The sequence below is a fragment of the Puntigrus tetrazona genome, chromosome 5, assembly GCF_018831695.1.
Source record: "Puntigrus tetrazona isolate hp1 chromosome 5, ASM1883169v1, whole genome shotgun sequence".
In the NCBI taxonomy this organism is placed as follows: Eukaryota; Metazoa; Chordata; class Actinopteri; order Cypriniformes; family Cyprinidae; genus Puntigrus; species Puntigrus tetrazona.
Window position 1 is genome coordinate 10,342,195 of NC_056703.1, and position 19,976 is coordinate 10,362,170.

Sequence of the window (19,976 nt, forward strand, 5' to 3'; positions counted from 1 at the left end):
CGTCAAAAGGGCGCGTGACGTCAAGCGCTCGCGCGGAAGTACCGAGGATTGGAAAATAGAGGTTATGCTGCATAGAGCACAGCGGGTGAAGGAGACGTTTACCTGTAAATACAGTAAGCTATTTGCCGTACTTGAATTGTGTTATTAGTGCATTTCAATATACATACTTTCTGCTGTTCTTAATCTCTCCTGCAAGTCTCTCTCAAGTAAAACAGGCTGTGCTGTGACAATGGAAATGAACTCTGAACTGTAAATGAAATCGTTCTTGAATATTTAATTCTCGAATATTTATATTTTAGTGTCTAGCTGTTTGGAGAATGTATATGATACGTATCTAATAAGAATTGCCTTAGTTATATCGGTTATATCCAGCTGCCATGAATGAAAAACAATGTACAATTGAACCTCTCAGCTCTCTTTGCAATGCTGTCTTTTTAAGGCAAGACACTACTGGCAAACCATTTAGTTAGTTTTTTTTTCATGCATTTGTCAATTTAAAGATTCTGGTCTATTTTGATTCTGTGTCTTTCAAAGTAGAAAGTAACCTTCCAAGATTCTTTTTTTACACTTTTTATTTTATTACACATCTATTTGCGTCTAATTTCACATACAATGTATTTAAAAGAGGTGTTCTCACAATGAGCTTTTTTTTCTTGTGCAGAAATCAAGAGAAATAATTTGTCAGAAATATTCCAATCAACAGCGCTTCCATACACTATTTTCAATAAATATCTATTTGGAAATATCTCCTGTTTCACTGAGTGATTTAAAAAAGACACCCCAACATATATCCTCTAAAAATACCCTTAACTTTAATATGTCAACCAAACGAAAGGAGGATTTTTGAAAACCTGGCTTTATTCTGGTCTTGAAATGTAAGCAAATTTGTGCGCATTTAATTAGATAATGATAGATTGTTTGCACATGTAAACATAACATTTCAGAAAACTTGTAGTACAGTTATTTTAATACACTATGACATTTTCAAATTTCAGCAGAATAATAAGTTAACATGACATAAGTTATATAATGTTAACTTACGTTGCCAAATCCATGTCAAACACTATACTTGTGTTGCTTACAGAGTACAGCCATGAGCTGAGGCTCCCCAAACCCGCCTTTCTCAATGATGAACGACAAACTGGTGTTCCTGGGTCTCCTTTACTTCATCCAGGGTATTCCGTATGGCCTGCAGTCGTCTTTGCTCCCGGTGTACCTGCGCGGTGCCGGCCACTCCCTCACCCGCATCAGCCTCACCAAAGTCCTCTATTTCCCCTGGGTGCTCAAGGTAATCTGGGCCCCTCTGGTGGACCGGACTGGCACCAAACGCTGCTGGTTAGTGGGCACAGTGGCTGGTCTGGCTCTCACCTGTTTGGTGAGCGCCACCATCTCACCTGATGTTCAGTACATGGGCGTAGCGGGCTCCCTGCTCGCTATGAACGTGCTGGTATCAGTGCAGGACATTGCGGTGGACGGAGCGGCCGTGCGGCTGCTCAGGGGGCAGGGGGAGCTGGGCCTGGGAAACACAGTGCAGGTGGTGGGGTATAAAGCTGGCTCTGTGTTTGCTGGAGGGGGGCTCCTGGCTGTCATAGATGTTGCAGGCTGGGGCTGGATGTTTGCACTGCTGGCCTGTGTTTACGGCGGTGTTGCTCTGTTCGTGTGGGGAGCGCCGGTGTTGGATGGAGAGTCGGCGCGGGGACAGGGAGAAGGACGGAGAGGGTCAAAGGATGTGATGCAACCCTGGAAGGTGTGGAGGAAGCTCATGTCTGTGCCAGGAACGCCATGGACGATGTTCTACGTTCTCACTTACAAGCTAGGTAAGATATTTGTAGTAATTTGACATCAGATATATCGAGTTAAAATGATTTGGACATCTGTACATGTACATTTCCCACTGTACTGAACTGACTACATTCATTCAGCTAAAAAAGTTTGACTTCTCCATCACCAGACAGAACAGCAAAATTAATAAATTCATAATACATTTTTTCCGAAATTTTATAACTTTCCTTCTACCCCACTATTCTGATTGTAAGTAAATGTGATAAAAATGTTAAAAATTGTTTGTGCTCTGACACACATTTTTATACATTATCACAATAGTGAGGTGATTTTTTATTTGGATTTTTTCCCCCTCCAGTTCATTACCATAACTGACCATGAACTTGAAACTAAGTTGTGTGTTTTTTGTCCACAAGATGGCAGTCTTGGCCTTTTCCATTCTTACTGTCAGATTATTCTCAATCAAGCCAAACGTAAGAAAACTATACAGAGTTTGGTTACCCAGTTCAGTTCAGAACATCTATACTGGATCTAATATTGATATAGATTGATATCTTTCATTTTACTGTGCACCAGTGTTTGACCACAAACCTAACCTCTGTGTCATGATCTAAATCAGAAATAAACGCATAAATAGCGGCTAATGAATCACTTTCAATGAGCCGAATGTGGTGTTTGGCACCAGAAGGGGATTATGTCTGGATTAGAGTCTCTTTGTGTCTGTGGTATTTTCATTGAAAACTGAATTTAGAAATATGTGCTGCACTGCTTATGTCAATGCATTTAGTTTGTGCTTCATTTGACTGTAATATTTTGTTCAGAACAATTTAATCAGAAAACTAAGCTTTTGTGTGTTATGTGTCTCTGGCAAAGAGAGAGAGGTGGCACTGTAATCGGATGAGCTTCAGCAGACGGGACAAGCGACAGTCCCCCTCTTAATCTGTCTTATAAGGTTTCTCCCCCGATCATCATCATAATCACTATTAAACAGCACTGCGGATGACACAAACTAGTTTACTAATGCACTAACATCTTAAAAAAGTGTACACTGCAAAACATAATTTTCTTAATATTGCTTTACAGTACAGCTATATAAACATCTTTAAAATAACACATGTTTACTTGAAACTAATTTGCATGAGATATTAGTACTTGTTTCAGAGAATTTGTCGTTAAGTTTCTTTTTCTTTTTGCATTGCCAAAAAAATCTTTTTTTAATCTCAAACTTTTTTGCATACTTTGTGCAGTTTATGCTTAAAGCCAAAAACAACAAAAAACTATTTGCCAGTGGGATAAGAGAACAAACTTTCAAGAAAAATTCAAAACTTATTCTCTAGAAACAAGTCTAGTAAATATTTTATGCTGTTTTGTTTCTCATTTACATTTAAGTAAGTTTTATTAGGAGAGTGTACTTTTTCTGAAAAACAAAAACCCAACAAAACAAATGTATTGATTTTTCTGTGTTTCTCAATAAATATTATTACAAAACAACACATTAAAACTATTATAATATAGAAAATGTGTGCTTAGAATCCACCATTCCTTTATGCGGTCGTTTTTACTTTTATTTATTATGTGATAATACATTTTACATAGGAATTCTATAAGGAAAATCAAAGTTCCCTGTTATTTACTACAGTTTTAACTATTGTTGCATGCATGTGTGTATGTGAATTTATATATACATTATTAATATTCACAGTACACACACACACACACACACATATATATATATATATATATATATATATATATACATTACAATTAGGTGTGATTAATCCTTGCCCAGAAGTGGTTTTAACACAAGGTTGTTTGGATTGTAGAATAATGCGTCTTACTAAGATGACAAATCAGTCACAGTTTGCGTCAAATGCATGTCTATTGCATCACAGGTTGTTACCAAAATGTGTTATATACATATATTCTCTCAGCCCAAGCGTTGATGAAGTGTGATGGGGGGACAGTGGTGGGATGAAGGGGGCTGGGATTGGGCCAGACGTGGAGCTTCCCTGGGAAGAGTCCAGCTGGAGGCGGGAGTGTTCTTGTGGGGGTTAAAGTTGGATTCTCTATGGGAGTAGAAAGCCACTTTTGCTCGTTCTCTCTGTCTTTCACTCTCCTTCTCCAACTGTATATATACACATAACACACACTCATACACACATGTATATCGCCTGATGCTGCCCTCCCTCTGTCCCTCACAGCAGGGGCCAGGGAACAGAGGGGTATGTCGGGGGGATGGAGGGGTGACGCGAGCAGGAGGCCAATATTTTCCAGAGGGAACGCAGAGGACTGCAGGGGGGATGAATTAATGAACACCCACCACATGGTCAACTATGAGAGAGAGTGAGAGAGAGAGAGAGAGATGGTGGGGTGCAGGGGGCATCGGGTATGACGAGAAAACGCGTGAGTGATGGAGAACACAGAATACCAAGAAAGAAGATGAGTAAAGTATGTGATGTCTTTTAGTTGACCTACATTGTTTCCCCATTGTCTGGACCATTGTGTAACTCGGGTGTGAACATTAAAACGCATTCTGTTTAGATATGTGAGCTTACAGTACATCACACGTTGAATAGGATGCGTCTCCGTTCCCTATCCATACCACCGTATCTTCGCTCGCTTTCACATAGTTAACGGTGCAAATGATAGTTCTCCATGCTTTTGTTTCGTCCGAACAATTATGTCATTGTGTCACAGAATGTAAAGGGAATAACCTAGACCTTTGCGGATTCTAACCTCAGAGGTCCATAGAGACTTGGTACGGGGCTTGTCGTTGGTTGAGGAGCATTTACAATGGAGTTGTGTGACCTGCTCAAGTACACACAGATGCAGATACAAACGGCATAGTGACCTACATGAATTGGGAGGGGCCCAGGTTCCTCAGGCTGTTCCCATGCTGAAGACTCTGGGGACTTATGTATCGTAATGCTGGTTTTAGTCAGCATCTCGAACAGTTTTGAAGTTTAGTTGAGGTGGCGTTTCATTTAATTGCATCCTCATGTTGCTTCAAAGCTGTATGGCTTCCTACCTTCTGTGGAACACAAAAGATGAATATTTGGAGAATACCTGGACTTGATTTTTAATGCAAAAAACAACTGAGAAATGGAGCTGTCAAGATTTACAATTATTTTTAAAAAGCAGTCCATTTGATGTGTCCACTGTATAGTGAATCAAACTGATTCTCGAATTCTGCTTACTGACATTTAACAACCTACTGGAAGAGGGAGATCTCGCTAAATCACTTGCCTTTTAGTCTGTCCATCACACCAAACTATTATAAATCACGTAAGCTACTGATAGTTGCTGCTTTTGCTTTTCCTTATTTATTGTTATTGCATGTAAATAATTGGTATATTCATTTTTGCTCCACAGAAAAAAATTATAGTTTGGAACAACACAAGAATGAGTATGAGACGATTTTCATTTTAGTTTGAACTGCTCTTTAGTAGTAATTCTTATCAGAATTTCTTATTTTTAGGAAATGCAATGGCAAAAACTTAAAAATGAGTTTCAAACTTCTCAATCACTACCGCACAATTCTAGTGTAGTTTATTACCTATTTGCTGTCATAATCGTTCCATTTCATCTGAATCTATTTTCCATTTTTGTCTTCATTGGTTCCCGTTATCTATCGTTGTTAACCGAGGTGAATAGATAGCATATTTTCTCTCTCTCTCTCTCTCTCTCTCTCGCTCTCTCTCCCCCTTTCTCCTCCCAGTGCCTCCCCTTTTCTGCTTTCCTCCACTGTGTTTTTGTGGATGTCTAATGAAATCCCATGTGAAATGGACAATTGTTGCTCTGAGATTATTTATAGACATAAATAAGCAGCCTTGTTGTTTGTTTTCAATCCCTGCTTAAAAAATAATTAGTTTGAAGCAGCGTAGGAGAAAAAAAAAACTGAGGCAGAAAGCTGAAGCGTATGTTCTAGCACTACATACGAGACGATCAGCAGCATCTGAACTGTTCAGTCATCATCTTTGGTGTTTTGTATGTATTTACACTTCCATGTTGACACAATGTGCACAATTTGTTTGCAGTGTTCCCTTTACATGCATTTTCAGTAGTTTTTATTGTGGTATTTTAGTGGAAGTCCATATACTGTTTTTCTATAAGAGTATATAATTAAGAATTAAGTAATGGTACTAAAGTGTAGTTTAGAAGCCTTTGTTACTGTGATTTTACTTTGGTGATTGGTGGCCTCTGTGGTTTTACCCATGGTTACTATAGTCCTACTTAAGTAAATTATGGTTATGCTGGAGTTTTTAATTCTCATTGTACAAACTGCAAAGTGAATGTGACTGGCTGCTATGTGTTCATACTTATATAAAACAGCATCCCTGAACGCATTGGACCTAGGTGGCAAAGCTGCCTTATATGAAGAAAAGATGCGCTGAATGGGAAAAAACGAGTCCCGTTGTTCGTTGTTGCCACCACATTACAGACTTTACAACATCCTTTACAAATTTAGTTCTACTGTCAGACTCAATCCCCCACAAAGAAAGCGATGTCAAAGCGTTCACGTGGCGCTGTCAGCGACCGTAGCAGAACTTCGACAGAAGCGTCTGATTTTTGATTTGATTTTCTGTTTTTGTTTCACACCGGTTTCATCCCGGGGACCCCGGGAGCGCAGTTTCTTTTTGACGGCGGTCTCAGAGCTGTCAGTCAGCGGGCTGTCTCGCTGTCGAACTGAAGGCAGACTCCATAAATAATGACAATGGCGTTAAATAATACACGGCGGCGGGTTAGCGAGGCCTCTGTGTACCTGCGATCATGCAGCGACGCAGGACTCTGCGCATTTTCACTGGCAGCTTTTGTTTTTGTCACATTTGTCTGGGTTTAAGTGACAAACGCTCAGAAAAAAAGTGACTGGAAGGCAAGGACTCGAGTGTAAAAAAACGTGGCCTCTGCTCAGGTTCACTTTTTTTCCCATTCTCAGATAACAAGTGTCTTGTTTTGACTAAGTTTGTGTTGTGATCTGTGGATATCTTTAGGAGTTTAACACCAGATTTGAGAAAAGTCTGATGCAATGTGATAAGAATCAAGCACATTTTCAATAATCTGCTCAGTTTTCTTGGTCTACTTGTTCTCTGTCTGGAAGTACGTTTACAATCACTGAACTGTGTGTGTGTGCTGATGTAATCTTATATTTTCTGAACAGGTGAACAGGGGGCCATCACCATGTTTCCTCTCTTCTTGCTGGACCACCACATGACGGCCAGAGAGCTCGGGGTGTGGAACGGGGTGGTTGCCATGGCTTTTTCCATTTGTGGCTCATCAGTCGGGGGTTTCTTGCTCTCTCAGTACAGGTAGGGAGTGTGTTTTGTTTTTTTCGGTATTAAAACGATGGTGAAACTGAGTTTGTTCTAGCTGCAACACCGTTTCCAGCCAAGTCACTCTTTGCCATTAATGTTGCAGGAATGGCGTTAGAAGACTTTGTTCTTTGGATTTCTCCTTACACCTTTCTATACCCCCTCTCATGTTATCGGTTTCTGTAGCCCACCATCTCTCTGTGAAAGAAACGCGGCCCTTTTCTTTTTCTCAGTGTTTTCTCACTATATCTCTCCACCCATCTCGGCCCCAGGCGTGAAAGAAGGAGAGAGAAAGCGATAGAGAGTGTGTGTGAGAGATAGAAAGAGAGATAGTAATGGAAGTAAACACAGCCTTTTGTGGGAGCTGAGAGTAAAACAGGCTCAGGTGTGAGCTGAAAGGCCTCCAGGATGCATAAGGTTGGACTGCTTGAATAGAGATATACTTGTTGCTGATACGTTGACCTTGTCTACTGACCTGAGACCGGTTTTTACTAGTTATGTCATGTAATCGTTAAGATAGGAGTTAGGTTGTCTAAACTGTTCCAAGAGCAGCCCAAGTCGCTTATCTTCCTCAAGCGCTATTGACTCATGGGCCCACACACCTGTTAGTGTGCTCAGAGAAGGGCACGAGAAAGAGGATTTTTGGAGAAAGACATGTGCAGGGGTTCTGTCTTTATTTCATTCCAGACTTGAGGGCAGACATCCAGTCATGTATCAGAGTTTAAAATGAAATGATACTCTTCATACTGGACATGTGCCATTTTCTCCAGGCTGGTTTGCTTGTGGCACCATGAAACAACATGCATTTTAATGCAGTTTTACAAACCACTGGAATGCATTACATGAGCTGCAGCACTTGACTCTTGCGTTAATGTATACTTCAGTTAAAATGATGTAACGTTGGTCTATTAAAAGACTTTTAGTCTACTGTCTCTGTGAATTATAATTCTCTAACCATTTAAACAAGTATTAGTGAGCTGATGCAGGATTGCAAATTTATTTCATTCATCAATCTAAAAGTTTGGGTCAGTTTGTGTTTATATTAAGCAACACGTATATATTTTTACATTTATAATGACAAGAATGAAGTGTCCATTTTAGCCTGCCTTGTTCGCAGAAGCTATATACTCTAACTCTGCCCACCAGCGTGTGATTGGGCTAGTCAACATGACAAAAGATAGTGGTCAATGAACAGCTCCAGTGGCGTATTTGGTAAAGCACGTGCCACTGACCTGAGTTCACATCTGTATCCCAACTTTTTTCCCTCCCTTTTCAAATCTTATATTATATATCATAAAGGTATTTATTTTCAATAAAAACCAAGTAAAAAATCAGGTAGTAAGTATCAGGTAGGGACAGGGTAGGTGTAGGGAGGGCTTTATTGTCCCAATAAGGTGGTAATATGCAATGATCATGATCATGTACACTCAATAAGTAATTATTGCATACAGTTTGCATATCCTTTATACAATTGACTACAATACCGAGGTGCAGACATTTGCCACTATTTGCAATAAGTAGTATAAATAACAGAAAATCCTTCTGCTTTATCATAGTGTAAATGGAATCTATAGCTATTTGCATTTAGGGCCAGATTTACTAAACAGGGCTGGTAATCCATAAAAGCACAGCTAGATGGGGAAAATTCTGCAGGTGATTTCCTAACAATGCACACATTAAAGAAATTAACATTTTTCATAATAAGGAATTTTAATAAGATATTTTAATAAGATAATAATAAGATATTTTTGTTAAAGATATTTCACTTTTCTAACCCAGAATTTAATTGAGAGGTCCAGTTCTAAAACGTACATATAAAACTCATAACTTGCACTTTTTAAGCAGTGCACATATTCTCGCATAAATAAACATGCCTTCAAAATACCAGGTGAGTGTGCTTAGTCCTAAAACATGATAAAATCAGAGACTTAAATATCCGCTCAAATCTCCCTTTTTTTCCCTTTCTCTGTAACCTCTCCCTCTCTTTTTGGTACCTTCATCTTTTTTCTTTCCTCCTCCTCTCTTTTGGTCTCTTTCTCCCTCTCTACGCTAAAGGCAGTGTCAGTGAATGGAGAGGAATGTAAAGTTTCACACGCAGGGGGCTCGTTCATTCGACACAGTCGTGCATTCAGGCCTTGCTTCCCACAGATTGGGTTTCTGCCGTTGTCTGTTCAGGGCCACTAAAAGCTAATTTGGACACTTATCCCGGCCCCATCTGAAACGCTTGAGTGGCCAAAAACTGACCCCCATACACTGATCGCCATCAGCAATCTGAGAGTACGAATCTTATCGGGCCTAACTGCTCGTGTGATACGCCTGTTTTAGACTCGTTTTCGATCTCTCGCACCCTTCTCTCTCTCTCTCTGACTTGCTCGTTTTTTCTCTTTAAGACTGTCTGTCTTTCTTACAGCTCTCTTTCTCTCTCTTTCCTCTCATCTGAGTGAAATATGAAAGAGTGTTATTGAGTGGATGCAGGGAGGGTGTTTGCATGAGAATGATGGCAGATTGGCTTTCTGTCTGACCGGCTGCTGTTGTTGACTGGGTTCATCTAGATCTAAAAGGCTGGTTTAAGATGACAGACGATTCCTTACTCTTCTCTTAAAGTCCAGTTGACCTTTACCCGGATCTCCTTCTCTCTTTCTCGACGGCTTTCTATATCAGGGGCATTAGAGTCTACTACACGAAGGACACAATTTTTACAACCTCAACTCATTTTAATGTAACAGTTACGCATTTCTTATTAAAAATAGTATCATGTGAAAAGCAGCACTGTAGAAGCCGTGACTCCAGACCCTGTATTTGATTGACAGGGCCCTCGGGGTGTTCTGATTGGAGCTGGGAGAAATTGAGGTGTGTGATGGTCACTAATTAGTGGGGGGTTAATCAGCCTGTGGCTGTGGATCTTGGCGCGGTATCGATTATGTCGTGAAGGAAGTTCCCCTGAGGCATTCTTAACTGTTAATAGAGAATCAATTAGAGTGTGTAAGCAAACGCACTGCATGTACACATGTGTCTCAGTGTGTCAGTCCTGTGTGTTTGACCTCTCATTAATGTCCTACTATGACTGATCTGTAAATTAATTTCCCTTAAGTTTGCTGTAATAAAATATATATATATTTTTAGTGCTATATTTTGGTTAAATATATGTGTGTGCTGTATATATTTATTATGTGTATATAAATACACCCACATGCATGTATATATTTTAGAAAAATATCTTATATTTCTATATTAAACATTTATTTCTAATATAAATTATATAAAAATATAAACTTTTATTTTGAATGTGGTTAATTGTGATTAATTTGCATTTGGTTATGTTATATTATGTTATATTACATTGCACTACCAATTTTTTTAATACACTTTTTGTAAAATGATAAACGTCTTTCCCTCGCACCAGTTTGATTAACGTGTCCCCAACAAACAATAGTATTAATTTCTTAAATAAATGAACTGTGATGTATATTACGTGACATGATAATGCATTATATTGGATATTTATAGATTTTGAGATAATATAACTGGACTTTCTCTCTTTTATGTCCTCAGTATTGGCATGCTAATGAGACGTGTGTTTATGATGCGGACTGTCAGCATGGTCTTTCAGAGCTCACTTCTCGTGGTGCTGGAGCCCTCGCCCTTGATGAAAGGTGAGAAATGCACATACTTGTACAATATACAAACATGGTATTTTTTACCAGCATTGGTATTGGTGCACTTATTTAATTTTGCAATTCAATAAGGTACTGCTCATCTATATGCTTCAATGGATTTATTACTCCCTCTCTTGTGGGTACAGTTTGTTCGTAAGAGTCAGATAGCTCACCTGTACGTATGTATATATAGAAGTGAAACTGACCTGCTCTCTTCTGGGCTTTCTACTGTTCTCCTGCATTTAAGCATGCATGGGGCCGTCTCTGGTTGCCAGTGTTTTCCACTGACAGGTTAAAGTGTCCATTTCAGCACCTTGCACAGAGTAAACAGGTGTGAATAAAACTCTCAAGGCTGCATTAAACAACAGCATGTGATAAAAACGGATTTATCATGAATGTCAATCAGACCTGCATAGAGCTCTCTGCTATATCTGAATAGAGACGTAAAAATGTTTCAGATTATTTAAAGGTGTTTTGTTTTATTTTTTTAATCAATTTAACTATAAATAAAAATAGTAATATAAAGTCCAAGCACCAGAGGCTGATATCTCACCAAAAGCCAAACTTTCGTTATTAATCCAGCCTTAGATCAACATTCTCTCTTTTCTTAAAAATGATCTTGAACCTTTATTCTACGAATCTTCTGTAAGGTTAGATGTAGATACGTTCCGTTAACCATCTTCGTAGTCTTAGTGCTTGGATTCAGGATTCAAGCTAAATTTTATACATGAGCTGTATAGAAGTGATCATTCAGAAGTTATGTCAAACATACTCTCTCCCGGTTCAACTTGCTTAAGTGGATTTGCGTTTCTGTTTCTGTCTGCAGAAGCCAACTCTATTTTACCTTGAGTATTCTCACGACTCACTTTGATAAATGAATAAACCCATATTCAAACCCTCTGCCTGTTTCTCTTTTTTTTTTCTCGTGCTGTCTCTTTCTCTCACAGGTGCTTTGAATGTTTATTTAATGAAAATAAAAAAAGGAAATGGGGAAGCTCTTGCGTTTTAGCTGTTTTACTCAGTATTTTTGCCACTGTATTACTTCTTCCCCAGGATGTCGTTGCTTTTTAGTCAAGATGTTTTTGTCAGCGAGCTTCTGTTTGACAACTCCCTCATCTCTCCGTCTTTCTTATTCTATCTCTCCCCGTCTCTCTTTCTGCCGCTCTCCCAAACGAAACGGAACAAAGCAACTCTGTACCCCGTCTAACCCCCCTCAAAAAAAAAAAAAAAAAAAAAAAGATAAAGTTCTGCAGAAAATATTTTTCAATATTGTATGAGACTGGATGCCTCAGAAGAGCTGATTTTCCTTCCTGTGGTTCCTGGGTAAGTAATGGAGAAGTCTTGTTAGGCAGAACTAAACATTTCCAGTGAATAATTCAGATGGAGCTGGATGTGAAAGCTTCATGATTTTTTTTTTTTTTTTTTTTTTTTTTTTTTTTGGCAAATGGGCTTCTGGTAATGATTGATTTGAGATTCATGATTTTTAGAGGCATTAATGGTAGACTGTCTGTCTCATGCTCTGGGTGGACGTTACTGTGAATTAAATAATCAGCTTCAAAAAGGCCTCTAGACACTAGATCCTAAAGTGTCAATTGGGGCATCATGTCAGATTTGAGCGTCTGTTAAGTTTAACTACTAGTCGTTTGACATGGTTCTGTCTGCATAAATAATAGTTTGTGAGGGCTCAGTTTAATAACTGGCAAGTTCTGTACCTTCTAACATATGTATGGCATTGTTGAGTATAAGTAAGCACACACTATAAGACAGAAGACTATCTCTCTTAATACATTTAAAAATTCTCAGTTTCTTCTTTTCTGTCATGTTGGTGCATTGTTTTCCTGTCTGTAAGTCTACACACTGCAATTTTTTTTTTTGCCTCGTTTTAGCCAAAATATCTAGACATTCTTAAAGAAGGAATTTCTTTTCATAAAAAACAAGTCAAAATTAAGAGAGTGTAATAATCTGCCAGTAGGTTAAGCAAAATAACCGTATTTCAAACAGAAAACAAAAATATTTTTGCTTACCCCATTGGCAGATTATTTTGCTTGTTTCAAACAAAAGCTCACATAATTTTGACTTTTTTTTTTTTTAAACAAGGCAATAATTTCCTGATTTAAGATTTTTTCGATCAAGACATTTTAGATATTTTGGCTGAAAACAAGACAGTGCAGTGACAGTTTTTTTTTTTCTGTCATTTCAGTGTATACTTTCCTGACTGTTTGCAAAGTTCTGTTTTCACACAGGCATATCAACTAACAAGAAGAAAAGGCTTGTGGTTATTTTGCACTGATTTACACAGAACATGGGGCACTTACTTTCTTTCTAACAAATTGTTCAATCTCGTCATTATAACATCCCTATCATTGTATTCTCCTATTTGATACGGTTCAGTGCTTTGATACAATCAGTAAAAGCGCTGAATAAATAAAAGTCATTAATTGATTGATTGAAAAAATATTTATTGCATTTTTGGACTCATTTGCTTTTAAGTTTTGTGATTTTGTTTTGTTTGTTTGTTCCCAGTGAGATTTCATATGCATTTCAATAACTGTCAAATGATTGGCTACCAAATCGAACAAATCAGAATCAGAATCAGAATCACTTTATTGCCAGGTATGTTTGCACATACGAGGAATTGATAGATGATAGATGCATTGGACTGCCAGAGGATTTTGGTGCCCTCAGCCCATCTTTAAGTTATCTTATACTTCCAGAATTGAGAAATGGGTAGAAAAGCTTAGTTTGTACCTGGCTACTTTAGAGCGCTAAGCACCAGAAAATACAGCCACAAGAGCAACTTCTTCCCACAGGCCATCTTTCACATGAACAGATAATACCATCAAATCTTCAGCACAATATGTCAGAGACATTATGCATTTTTACTCGGAGTATGTAAATTCAGAGTCACAGATTGAAACTTGAAGACAAGAACACAATGCTTTGGGCAGTTTTGTATTAATGTGAATTGTGTCTTCTTTCCTCCTCAGGTATGGCAGTGCTGAGTCTGAGTTTGCAGCATTTCATAGCGGGTCTCATCACCACTCTGACGTTCACCACGATGATGAACTGCACACAGAGAGCTGAGGAGAGCATACAGGTACCGCACATTACGCTCTTTAACTGACCGCAGCTCTTCATGCTTCCTGACAGATAAGAGCAAACTGCTTAGCGGCGTCACACGTGTTCATCCAAGGTCAACAGCGTGACAAATGTGCTGTTTCTCTTCAGTTTCAACAGTCAAACTCTAAAGACAACAAAACATGCATCTTACAGTTTTGATAGTTGTTGACAGGTAGAGTTTCACAACAGGCCGTGAGCTGCAGAAAGCCTAAGAGTGTTTCCTGTCTGCCATATACGTGAGCACATCACAGCAGTCAAAAGCTCATTTATCTGTCAGTCAATAGCTCCTCTCAGAGAACTGAGCAGTTTTCACACTCTCTTTAGCTCTGCACGTCAACCCATTTCAACTCGTCAATCACCTACAAAGCATATGCATCAGGAAGTATATTCACATTCATAGATTTTACCTTTTATTTTTTTATTTAATTTGTCGAGATTGTATATTTAGTTGTAGAAGTAACCCAGTGGTTAGTTCACATGCTCTGACATACTGAATTGCAGTGTTTTTGTGAGCAATGCAATTTTTAGACCGTTTTGTGTTATTTCCCGACCCTGTTCCCAAATCTTGAAATTCCCTACTGCATTTTCTTCTCGAGTAGGTCTTAACAGTAACAACTTGCACATCAAGGCTGCATTTATTTTGGTCTAAAGTGCACTAAAACAGTAATTTTTGTTGATTTGGTGCTCAAGAGACATTTTCCTTATTACCAATGTTGAAAATAGTTGTGCTGCTTAATATTTTTTTTGGAAACAGTGAGATGTTTTTCCCCAGATATTTAATAAATAGAAAGTAAAAAAAAAAAATGTATATATATATATATATATATATATATATATATATATATATATATATATATATATATATTATTCAAAACTGAATTCTTTTACATTTTTGGATTCATTTTACGTATCCTTGCTGAACTAACATGCTAACTCATAATTCATTTATTTAAAAAAATAAAATAAAATAAATGAAATGAATGCAATTCTGGTGAGGCTAGGAGTTATTTACGGACCCATGCATTTTATTTTTAATAAATTTATTATTATTATTTATTATGCAAATCACAGCTATTTGTTCAGCTAAAAGTGTTTGTCTTTATTTAATTTCACTTTCAAATCTATAAACAAAGATGTCTTGCAGTTCAAATGTAGCCTAATCAATGTGTTTTGTTTTGAAAGTGCATGGACATAAAGCAGCAAATGAGTCTTGTACAGTATATAGTTTGCAAAACAAACCTGAATCAAGGTGTATTAGGTGTCATTTTATTCTACGTCTACGGCCGTTGCTTCAATGTCACATTTACAGTGTAAAGACATCTTATCTGTCTATCAATAAACAGTCCATCCATACCAGCTCTATTCTTCACAACAATCAGCTCTCTAGTTTGGCCCACTAATCTTGTGTTGCCTAATTTCTCTCCTTGTTAGTTCATTTGTTCATTCTTTCTATTTGTTTATTTATGTGTCCCCTAGATGATAAAGTGTAGTTCTCACTGTTCATAGATATCTCTCCCCTCCCATGTTCTCTCGTTTCAACCCCTCGTTCATCATTGACATGATGGTATTGTCCCGTTTAAATGGGCCTGCGCTCCTTGCATGTGATCTTTCACTGCTCTCTCAGCTATTTGTCACTCCATCAGCTCAATACGTGCTGAATTAATGGCGCTAACGAAACTCATTAAACAATAAGAGAAGTGTATGTTTTCCCTCGGTCTCTAAGCAATTAAAAACTTCAGTTTCACATTCTGAGGAAAATAACCAGGAGGAGGATTGCAAACTGTAGGTTAATTCAGATGTTCCTATGACATACATAACGTAGCGAGAGCAGCTTGTGTGTGTTTGTGTGTGTTTGTTTTAAGGTGGTTTTAGCCGACCGAAAACCGATACTGTGAATGTTTGTGGAAAGGCCCTGGAGGGAGAAACTGAACACCTTAAACAAGTTTGTAGGAATAAAGGTACTTCACTTAACTTTAGTGCTGGGGCCATGTGAAGGAATGGACTTGGCTTTGCTTTCCCAACTTGTGGGCTAAGAGTATGGAGACAGTCTCTGGTGTCCAGACAGGAGAGAGAGGGATTCAGACTGCTCTTTGATCCATCGGTTGGAATTGTTTTGATGTGAGGCAAGTTAAAAATTGATAAATAAGAGTCATGTTAAAAAGTCATCAGCTGCTTTGAAAAGTAACACATGTGAAAGGTGAAAAGCAAACATTTTCAGTTGTGTACATGCTTATGTCGCTTACAGCAGGAGCTCATTTTAATTTAATTTTTTTTTCTCTCTATTGTTACCTCTACCATAAATACTGACTATACTGTAGACAAAAAGTGTAATGGTATTTAAGTTAGGCAAGCAAAGCATATTGGTTATCGGACAATATTGTAGAAATTATATAGGGTTTTTAGTTTATTTGTATTTAATTTTCATGATTTTATTGTGCTTGATTATTTTTACATTTTAGTTTATTTTTAGTTACTAAGGCATTTTTTTTTATTTAAGATTTTTTTTTTTATTTTAAGATTAATTTCAGTCAGTGGAAAGGATTCATAAGAGTTTTAGTTTAAGAGTTTTAAGTTTAACAAGCTTAACAGTATTACGTTGATATCTACATTTGCTTGTATTATTTACCATAAGTGTTTTTTTTTGTAAATTATTTATCCAAGATACTGTAGAAGTAATATGAGTTGAGTTCTTTATCAGCGGTAGCATGTAAAATACTGGGCTTTTGGGCAGATTTTTTAAATGAATGCATCCTAATATAAAGATCACTTGCATAATTAAATGCAGGACATTTGCTGTATTTGAAAATATTTCATAAATCAGTGAATGAACGGCTTGTTTCACACTGGTAACATTTGAATCTAGCCTTAAAGCAAAACACATTTCCCTTTCTTCCTCTATAATTTACTGTTCCTTTTTCATTGTTTTCACAAATCATCCAAAGTTAATGCTAAATCACATTCTGTATTTCTCTCTCTCTCTCTCTCTCTCTCTCTCTCTCTATATATATGTTCAGGCCACCCACTACAGTTTTCTGGCCACACTGGAGGTCCTGGGGAAACTGAGTTTTAGTGCCCTGGCTGGAGGTATGGTGGACACTGTGGGCTTTCCCATAGCCTTCATCCTCTTTCTCTTCCTCACCTCCAGCAGTGCCCTGCACGTGTGGAGAGCCACAGAGACTGGCGTCCTGAAGGAGCAGCTCAAAGAGCAGCCACAGTGACCAGAGTTAGCCTATGAGAGAATGCGTATGTCTGGGTGAGAGAGGGAAATCAAGTCTTATGTTTTGCATAAGATACTGGTGACCAAATAGCCAGTGAAATGATTATGTTGTTTTTATTTGTATTTATTTCTAACTCAACCAGCATTGATGTGACAAGAGCCACACAAGCACTCTCACTGTAAGCCAGTACCTCTCTGAAAAACACTGCAAATGCTACATTGCAACTCTACAGTAAATTAGCTTTAAAGGTACTTGCTTTTCATTAACAAGTCATTCTGAATGGCAAACGGACTGAACTATGGCAACACTGTGCACATGTCGTCTAGTCTGCCTGAAGGACAACAGTCAATCATTTAAACGACAAAAGGTGGTTAAACTATTACATTTGATATACAATAACAACAATTTTACTGGTTACAAAATAACATATAATGGTCTAGTCTAGTTTGGTTTAGTTATACATCCTAGTCATTTGAACGTTTCATTATATACAGCATGCATTCGCCTTAGAAATGCCTTTAGTTTTTAATCTGATGCCCTCTGACACCTTAGATACAATTCCATCAGCTTATTGACCAATCAGCAACACTTTTTGGGGCAGTATTAATATTAAATTGCTACTATGCTTAGTGGAGTGCATTTTTGTATTCTAAATGCAATACTTAAATTAAAGGGGTCATATCATTGAATGTTCATATTTCATTTATTATAGGTGTATGACGAAATAGCGCTGTACCTTTTTACAGTATTATTCATTGACTCCCATATGGTGTTTAGAGACTTTATTCAAAAGTACTGCTACAAAAGAATGAATAAATAAAGAGTTAAAGCCTTGGTTATTTCCTGGCTGTGAAGGAAAGTCCTCATCCTTCCCAGTATTATTAGGAAAAGCGGTCCAGCAGCGAATGTGATCAAACTGTTTTATATTTGACACATCAAGATGGTCTTTAACATCTTAAAGCCGCATCAGCAAAAATCAAGGGCCGCAGACGGTCATGAAAAACTTAATCAGGACTGTTTTGATGCAGAAAACTTGTCTAGCATTGTAAATGGACCTCAGGGAAAAAAAATTGAAATTGTATGATATGACCCCTTTAATGGATATGAATACTGTACATTGTAACAGTTAAACTCATCAAGCTCATTTTTTGAGCCGATACATGTTTGTTTGAAACGTTTGTTTTTTGTATGAGTTGTCTGCATTTCCTATGCAATAACACAATTATTCACGGTTATTACATACAACTTTACTACTCATATATAATAAAACTGTCAATTGCCTTATTATTATTTTAATGACTGCAAAGCCAAAACATGTTGAGATATTGTTGAGACTATGTAGGCATACACGCTGGATGTCAGTTTAGGAGGGGAATTCAATTTCAGTTGCAAAAAAAAACTAAACTAAACAAAAAAACAAATCATCAAATGAAACCGCAGCTATACATGTGTATAGTGCAGTTACAATATATATTGTCCATTCCTGTTGAAAGCAGAATAGCTTTTTTTTTTTATTATACTCAATACATTATAGTATAATACAATAATGTAGCCAAGTCTTCTTTTTGCATTTGTTTTGTTGGACAAATAGATACAGATGGTCCCAATGAAATACTACATTTTAAAAATGGTTACAAACTGAACTCTTATAAGTGGAAAAGCTATGGTTATTTTGTCATTAAATCATCTGATAAGCAAAGCCCTTAACAAACAAGCCATTTTTTGCCATTTTAGCTTGAACTAAAGGATAAAAGATCAAAATAAAAGACAAAAATAAAATATATTACCGAACCCAGAGTGTGTCTGTGCTTTTATGAGTTTACCAGAAAAGAATTTCCAGCCTAGTCAGCCTAGATTTAGTCTGTGTTATTAAGAGATCCTGGGCAATACAACTTACCCTTAGTCTTTAGAAAATCCAATATTGTCTTGTGTACATTTATTTTTTTATACACAGCTCTCAAGATTAAGTATTTCCCCCAGATGGAGCCTGGAGACTATCCCCAATAAGACGACGTAATATCATATGCTGTCGATGGGACTGAACCATATCCCTAGTTTATACCGTGACACTCTATACTCTCCCTCACCATGACAGAGAGATGATTCTTCCCGGACTGTCAGAAGGATTAGGAATCCTTACGTAATTCGTGAATAGACCTGCGTTTCACCCTTTCACTGTGACATTATTTCCTGGGTGGTTTAGCTGGAGAGAAAACACAAGGAAGAAAGGTTGGGAACGTCTTCTTCACACTCCACTTTCACAAAACCACAAGAGACCAAAAACTGGTTAAACGGTGTGTATGTTTACATGTGCCAGCTACAGCGGGTTTTTGCAGAGTCGTCAAAGTATAGCTTATACATTTTCATAAGATGCAGTTTATAGTTTTTTCAGTTCTTAATCCAGATACAGGCTGCTGTTATGAAGTACACTGTGACGGAAGATCTGGGCCCACAAATTTTACCAAGACTGAAGCACATGTCATTCACGTATATCAATGCAAGTATTCAAGTATATGTCCCCTGTACGGTGGGACATATTTTGGAAAATTTGGCTATGCTTTTAGCTTTGAAAAAGAGATCAGTACTTTCAGCTCTATTTAACATGTTTTCAAAATATCTGTTGTAAATTTACGGACTGTTTCCCAGACTGTGAGAACTCATTTCCACAGTTATTAAGAGTTTATAGGTAGATTTTTGATCGTAAAAAAGAAGTATGAATAATTCCACTGAATACCGCCTAGTTTGTTCAGCTGTATCTTCAAACAGTTTTCTTTTTGCTGTATTCTCCTCTAATTAGCCTTGAGCGTGGAATGTGTCCAGTTTTCTCATCTACGGATGAGGAACGTGGCCGTCAACAGTTTTTAAGGTAGCAAAGCTGTAGTAAATTGACT

The 19,976-nt window shown here is 37.7% G+C and overlaps 1 protein-coding gene across 2 annotated transcripts; it reads left to right on the top strand.

Moving 5' to 3' along the window:
- Positions 1–2: 2 nt before the first annotated feature.
- On the top strand, positions 3–18,873 carry mfsd3 (major facilitator superfamily domain containing 3). 2 transcript variants are annotated; one of them, XM_043240706.1, is made up of 6 exons: positions 3–113; positions 1,085–1,817; positions 6,941–7,088; positions 10,644–10,744; positions 13,735–13,844; positions 16,882–18,873. In XM_043240706.1, the coding sequence occupies exons 2-6, from the start codon at positions 1,127–1,129 to the stop codon at positions 17,083–17,085; spliced, it is 1,254 nt and encodes a 417-aa protein (XP_043096641.1). In that variant the 5' UTR covers positions 3–113; positions 1,085–1,126; the 3' UTR covers positions 17,086–18,873. The 2 variants fall into 2 exon arrangements, with proteins under 2 accessions (XP_043096641.1, XP_043096642.1); XM_043240707.1 differs by having other exon boundaries at positions 22–104.
- Positions 18,874–19,976: the final 1,103 nt, after the last annotated feature.

What these genes read in the sequence shown, in the direction of transcription:
- mfsd3 (XM_043240706.1), top strand. Translation starts at nt 1,127, where the DNA reads ATGATGAACGACAAACTGGTGTTCCTGGGTCTCCTTTACTTCATCCAG. An exon ending in CGTTCTCACTTACAAGCTAG is followed by an intron (nt 1,818 to 6,940) that starts GTAAGATATTTG and finishes TTTTCTGAACAG; the next exon opens with GTGAACAGGGGGCCATCACC. An exon ending in GAGCTGAGGAGAGCATACAG is followed by an intron (nt 13,845 to 16,881) that starts GTACCGCACATT and finishes ATATATGTTCAG; the next exon opens with GCCACCCACTACAGTTTTCT.